The 7,238-nt window shown below is 35.2% G+C and overlaps 1 protein-coding gene across 3 annotated transcripts in view; it reads left to right on the forward strand.

Moving 5' to 3' along the window:
• The window catches only part of DOCK9 (dedicator of cytokinesis 9), a 71,033-nt gene extending 65,435 nt beyond the window's left edge, over window positions 1–5,598 (forward strand). For all 3 annotated transcript variants that reach the window (XM_071549014.1, XM_071549021.1, XM_071549031.1), the window contains exons 47-49: window positions 1,003–1,103; window positions 1,311–1,449; window positions 4,377–5,598. In XM_071549014.1, the coding sequence (XP_071405115.1) occupies window positions 1,003–1,103; window positions 1,311–1,449; window positions 4,377–4,499 (363 nt within the window). In that variant the 3' untranslated portion in view covers window positions 4,500–5,598. The remainder of the gene's footprint in view (window positions 1–1,002; window positions 1,104–1,310; window positions 1,450–4,376) is intronic.
• The last annotated feature ends 1,640 nt before the right edge of the window (window positions 5,599–7,238 follow it).

Genomic DNA, 7,238 nt, shown 5'->3' on the forward strand with positions numbered 1-7,238 from the left:
CTCTGGAATGAAGATTAAGATTCATCTCTGGAGTCTATTGCAGTCTGAGCCCCACCAGGTTTCAGTGTAAAGCTGAAACTACAACAAAATAGTGAATCAATAGGAGGATGAATGAGCATATTTTGCCAAGCTGGAGGTCTGCCCACAGTAGGTCCAGCATTGTGTTGAGATCTCTATGGAGATGAAGAGAGAGTGACAAAATACAGGAGGAAGTTAGTAGTAGAAAATCTCACTATGCAACATTTCTTTTTGCCTAAGGAAAGCGAGAACTGAATGTATAAAGAAACCATCAGATTCACAAAAATAGGGTACATGTAACAGTTCTAGCATGTACAAATCTGTGTGGTAAGGATCTTCATAATGCAAGAATGGAAGTGCTGCTCTGTTATTTTTAACTGATTCAAATCAACAGAGCTGTAAACACAGTTGAAATGAACTGAAATGAACAGTTTTCATGTTGAACAGAAACGAGAAAGAAAACAAACCCAGATTCCAGAATCAGCAAGTTGCCAGGCTGGTGTTTGGGATGAACAGGGAGGGGCTCTTTATACTAATATAAAGGAATAATAGGGATGACTAAGAAGTCACTAGATCCACTTTTCGTGTGGCTGTCATAAGAGCACAATTAAATGTCTTCGAATTATTGCGGAATTTTCGGCTTGGAAAATTGTTTTCAATAGATAAACAGACCAAAAAGTGGTAGATTTAGCTCATTTTCACACCCTAATTTCGTATGCAAAGATGACAGATTGGCAATATTTGCAGTTACTTTGCCACATCATGGACATGGTTTCTTTGTGCCAGGACAGGTTCTTACTGGTTCCTGGAGAAACCTCTCCTGCTCTTATGTTTTAACTCCAGCAATTTTCTTGTTTTCTAAGTCCAGCTTTTTTTAAATCAATGTTTTCTCATAAGAAAATCAAATCCGTTTGACACATGCAGTACCGGTTATTGCTGAGACAGTGTCAGATAACTGACTTTTTTAATCCTTGTTCTTTTTAGGTCAATGCTGGTCCATTAGCATATGCAAGAGCTTTCTTAGATGATACAAACACCAAAAGATATCCAGACAACAAAGTAAAGCTACTAAAGGAAGTTTTTAGGTATGGTGTGGTGGGTTTGCTTTTTGGGGGGACTAAGGAAGAGGCAAGAAAACATTTACTTTTTATTCTAGAGTCATGCCATAAGAATATTTTTAAAACTTTTAACTTTTATATGTTCTGATTGCATTAAAAACATACTTAAAGCTGACATTTTAAATCAATATTTTAGGTTTCTGATTGAGAACTTCTTTATTTTCTCTAATTCAGGCAATTTGTTGAAGCCTGTGGCCATGCTCTGGGTGTAAATGAACGACTTATAAAGGAAGACCAGTTGGAATACCAAGAAGAAATGAAGGCCAACTACAGAGAAATGGCAAAAGAGCTTTCTGAAATAATGCATGAACAAGTATGTGCTAAAATTAAATTATACATACCGTCATTCAGAATGTAACTGTAGTGTGAAAACAATAGGGAAAATGTGTTTAATGCTTTATGTATGTATGTAATGCTTTTTTCTTTCTATAGGAGTATAAGCATGTCATGAAATTGTGGACCCTAATTGTTTTTATGTGAATTTTCTTGGCACCAGCCTGTTTTTTTGTAGGCAAGGAAGACTACAGTAAACATAAAACAAATTTAATTAAATTAATATATATCATTTATACTTTGTACATGTGGTTACAGAGGTCTCTATTCAGTGACCCAATAAGCTAATTTTAGCTTTTATTTCCTGTAAGCATACAGGTAATTGTAGGGGGATTTGATCTGAAAGCTAGCCCATTTTCATTAGATTTTGGAGATAAAAAGTTACTTTTGCAACAGAGCTAAGCATTTTTCAGGAGGAATTTCAATACATTTTCTTGAGGGAAGTCCGCTGCTGACAAGATAGACATATGGGAGAAGGAAAACCAGAACTCTTGTGGAGTGAGATGTAGGACCTTGCATCTGGTTGCCTGACTTCAAAGACAAAGATACTATTTCCAGGAGAAGAAGGGCTGCAGTTTCACGCTTGATCCCTGCCTTCTTGACATTTTTGCTCATCATTTTCATCACTTCAGGTTTTTTTTTCCTATCTACTGTTACCTGTATAACGTTTTATCAGAGCCATAGAGCTTCATAGTTCTTAACCCCCCAGGGTTTCTGGCCCACAAGAAATAAATGTGTTTTCTTATAATATTTTACCTTTCAAATACACAGGTCTATGAGACTTCCTTAGATGTATGACTGTAATAGAAACTATCCTCAGTCTGAGAACTTCTAGTCTGCACAACCAGTTGATACAAGTAGGAGCTCTCAGTTTCTCTTGTCCGGACAAAAAACCTGTAGGCTTTATTCAGACATCAAATTGTACAGGAAAAATCAAACTTGAGACCTACCTGAAGCATTCAGTCTATCTGATCTTCAAACACTGGTAATATTCAACCTTTTTTTTCAGGATTGCATCCTTTAGATGTGCAATGACTTTATCCATTTACTATTTTTTTTACATCTCTCAATTACTCTATTATTATCCAAGAAATACTTGCTCAGAAAACTGGTGAGCTTGGTGGTGTAACAGCTCACCTGTAGGCTTATCTAAGAGAGATTTGCCTTTATTCTAGCCTTGCTTAGGTGGTGTCCAAAACCTCTGTGGCAACATTTTTCTGTTCAGAAATGTGTTGCTTGTGTAAAGTTCACTTCCCGTACATTCTTGCTCTCCATGATTTCCTGATGTGGTTTTCTCAGATACTGTGCTATGAGTAGCTCTGTGATATGTTGTAATTATGGTGAAGCACGTGAATATGGCAAGCACATAGGCTTTATTTCCCTTCTCCTATCACAGAGAAGAGCTTACAACAAAACTAACTCTTTTCAACCATCAAGGATAAAGAATATTGTGGAACAAAGTTTATAGAAGTGATACCATTTTTCCAGAAGTTGTGTGGTTGAGGTTTTTTTTTTCTTAAAAAACAGTATCTTTCAGAAAACAGTTTTGAAAGATCCATGGAACAGAAAAAGAAATTGCTTAGCTGACAGTAATGGGATGGTTTGGCTATATTTGTTGAATATATTTATTGAAAAGAAGAAAGTAGAGGAGGGTTTTGGAAAGGAGGATAACTGATTGGAAACCTGATTAAGATGAACAAGGTACATGAAAGAATTAACTGTAGAGAATACCCCTTTGGAAGAGAGAGGCAAGTGTTTTGCTCAAGTAATTTGATGATAAATGCAAGATTAGTATTCCCCTGGCATAGGAAAAAGTGAAGGAATATAATGACAATTTGTACACAAGAAAAATACTTTGAACTCAGTGCAAGATTTGTATGTTTAAAAAATGCTAAAGCATGTGAGTTTCCAAAGACTGACAATAAGAAAAAGCACTTGATGTCTGAAACTTAAGGAGCAAATTACATTGCCCCTTCTCTTTGTTTACTTTTAGGCAAACAGCTGATATATATGATAGTGTGAGCAGAATATCAAAGTACATCACTGACTGCAGTAATGTGTACTAATAGCCTACCACCATGTTATTTTTATACAAATGTTGTAATTAGTTGTAAATTATCAAAACGTGCAGCGTTGGTGGTGGTTTGGTTTGGTTGGGTTTTTTGTTGTTTTGTTTTTTTTTAATTAGACTGCTAACTCCCCTGAAGTCTCTTTCACTGAAATCTTTAAAAATGTCACCTTTATGTGCCTACCTATTGCTGTTCTGGTAAAAATAGCTTTGCATGGTGTTTTTTCTAATGTTACTGAATAAACTATTAGCTGTATTGCAACACTGGGTATTTTAACAACTGCAAAAAAATTTGTTATATATATAAAAGAATCTTAACACATTTTTCTTTTTTTTCTTCTCTCTTGCTTACCAATATGATCAGATGGGATGGTAATTAGTTTTCTCTACTTCTATTTTCTAAGTTGTCTAATCTTTACATAATTCCTTTTTTTTTTTTACAATATGTCTAATCTTAGCATCAATAATTTTTAAGCTGTTAAGCATGGAAGGTTTTTGGTGCTTTGATAGCTTTTCATAAGAAAGACATGCTCAAATCATACCTCTAAAGCTTGTTGTCACTGTGAACCTCCTTTTGAAAGTTAACAGGAAGAACGAGAGGAGCTATCTAAGCATCCTCCACAGAGGACAGTGTGAGACCTAAATTGGAGAAATAACTACTGCCCTAAGTCTAGTAGAGGGTGGCTGAAAAGAGTAACCAGCCTTAAAAAGTTCTATGCAATTGAGAAAGTACTGGGAGGTTGAGTTGATAAGCAGCACAGCATGAACTTGGTTAGCTGTTTTATAAATGCCTGTGTTATTTTGTACCATTTTGATAAATACCTGTTTTTCATTTTAAGATTACTCCTGTTGAAGAAAAGGCCAGTGTCATGCCTAACTCGCTACACATTTTCAATGCCATAAGTGGAACCCCAACAAGCACAACAGTTCATGGGATGCCCAGTTCCTCTTCAGTTGCATGATAGTTTTGTAAAGGAAAGTACGTTGGTTTCTTTTAACGTTTGTGGATTTGATTCATTGTGTGTGAACTCAGGATGATCTTGAAGCTAAATGTTGGGCACGTGCAAGCTGCATAATTCACATGAATGTTTGAGCACACTTAGCAAATAGCAGTTACTGGTAATAGTCTTTTAGAGTAAGGGAGGCACACGTACATTTTTTAATCTTGCTGGTAAAATTTAAAATTGTTCACAATGTCATTGCAGAAGTGCGTGTTGGAAAATTATAAAGTTGACGTCAGCTTCTGTTTTTCATTAGAAAGTATTATTAAAATTAATTGCACATTACAAAAAAGTGTTGTGGGATGTAATTTTGCAGATATGTAACATTCAGGTGTTCTTTTTGTGTATGGCACATAGAGATTTCAAGTACAAGAACTATTTTGGGGCTAGACAGAGACACTAGTTTTTGGGGTTTAATGGAACTGACAATAGTAGTTTTTGTACCATTTGGCAAATTGTTGTGCTTTATTTTATACCTTGTTGCATTTGGAGGTATACGAGCTTGGATCTTACTAAACAACTAAATACAACCAAAGGTCTGTATTAATGAACACTGAATTATACTACAGTATCAATAGTAGTAAACTGTTATGTACATATTGTTTGTTAATACAGTCCGTACAGTCTGTACATAAATGTATTACATTTCTAATCATTTTTTTAATATTCATACCAGCTCTTACCATTCTGCTTTCAAGTTTATTTTGAAAATCTGCTCATTCCAAGTATATGGAGACTTTACAGTTCATTTATTCCTGTATATAAATAAGTGCAATATAAAGATGTATACAGTCTTTGCTATGTTAGGTTTATATGCAGTTATTAAAAGAAAAAAAAATTTTGCCAAAGCAATGGAGTATGTAATTGGTAATCATGGTTACTGTGGTAAATGGTGGTATAATTTAAAGCTTTTTCCATATTCTTTTAAAACATTAATTTAGTAATTTTATATTTGGGGAAAATAAAGGTTTTTAATTTTATTTAACTGGAAGCACTGTCCTGCTGTAATTAAACATTCTGTACTACATCTATATTAAAAGGGAAAAGGTAGTTACTTTTCTCACTGTGTACTGTTTTTATTTTAGATTTATCCCTGACATTTGGGAAATATGAAAGCTTGATCAAAAAAAAGGCTTTTTGCAACTTGAGTTTGATATGAGATGCAGACTTGTCTAGGGTTTATTTCATACTCCTTGCCAGTAAAAGGAATTTAGCTTATTAGTTGAAACATCAGTCTGGAGTCCATCACATTTGACACAAGCAGGATGTTACTCTACCTACAGGTTGTTACTCTTCAGGACAGTTAATATTAAGAAGTCTTCAAAACTTTTTTAGGAAGTTTTCTAAAACATGACAGTAGAAATTATCTTTTCCTTATGACATAAGGTTCCTGTCATTTTCTGTAGTGTAGCATGAATCACATATGTTGCTGTTACTCATCAAAGGTTTTCCCAAAACAGTTCATCCTGGCAATGAAATGCTGAATAACACTGTTTTTCCCAATTATGTTTCTGAAGCAAAATTTCTGTTTAAAATTTTCTTCCTTGAAAAGGAAAAAATCAGAGATAAAGACTTCTAGACAGTGAACTCATAACACTGGGTTAAAAAGCAGATCCATTTCTTCCCCTCTGCCCTCTGTGCTTTACACTTTTGTTCATTTGTGGAAATCAGTGTAGTAACACCTACCTCAAAAGGTTTTTCATTATTAGAATATATCCTCTGAAGTTGCTTTGCCATTCAGGAAGATTTCTATATCCATGTATTAACAGAAATTGTGTACATCATGATGTCTTCTTTCAATTACTTCCCTTTTTCTAACTTTTTCCACTTTTCCCTGGGAGAAAAACTGACAATTTCCTACAGCTGTACAATACTTTTGGAACTGAGACATCAATTTGATGGAGTTGTGTCTGCCAACCAACCTATAAATGTAGGATGTATTCAGAATTGAATATGCATGTATGTGTGTGTATATATACATCTAAATATATGTGTAGCCATTTTGCTTACTTGCTGAAAGTTAGCCTATGAAAAAAAGCAAACTGTAGTTGAGAAATACTGCTGTAGGTTTACATAGGGTTGTATTAATGATTAACGTGTTCAACTCTCTAAACAAAATGTGTATAGACTTAATCTAATGTCATGCATTTATATGAGAGAACACACCCTCCACTGTTTTCGTTTTATATCTACTAAGAATATAATTGTGGGGTTTTACCTCATGAATAATTCCTTCTGTACCAGTTTCCCATCTTTGTTGTTACTTCTGTAACATGTAAGTTAAGTATCCAGTATGGGTTAATTTATTTATAAGGACTTGGGCTCTGCTGGTTTGGGAATAGGGTTGATTTTTCTTCACAGTAGCGAGTATGGGGCTGTGTTTTGAACTTGTGCTGCAAACAGTGTTGATAACACAGGGATGTTTTAGCTGTTGCTGAGCAGCACTTGCACAGAATCAAGGCCTTTTTTGCTTTTCACACTGCCATGCCAGTGAGCAGACTGGGGATGCACAGGGAGATGGGAGAGGGCACAGCCAGGACAGGTGACCCAACTGACCACAAGATTATCACAGACTATATCATGTCATGCTCAGCAATAAAAACTATGGAGAATGTTTTCCAGAGCAACAGTTGCTCAGGGGCTGGCTGAGTATTGGTCAGCTGGTGGAAAGCAGTTGAAGGGGTTTTGCATCATTTATTT

Source organism: Pithys albifrons, chromosome 1 (assembly GCF_047495875.1).
Source record: "Pithys albifrons albifrons isolate INPA30051 chromosome 1, PitAlb_v1, whole genome shotgun sequence".
Lineage (NCBI taxonomy): Eukaryota > Metazoa > Chordata > Aves > Passeriformes > Thamnophilidae > Pithys > Pithys albifrons.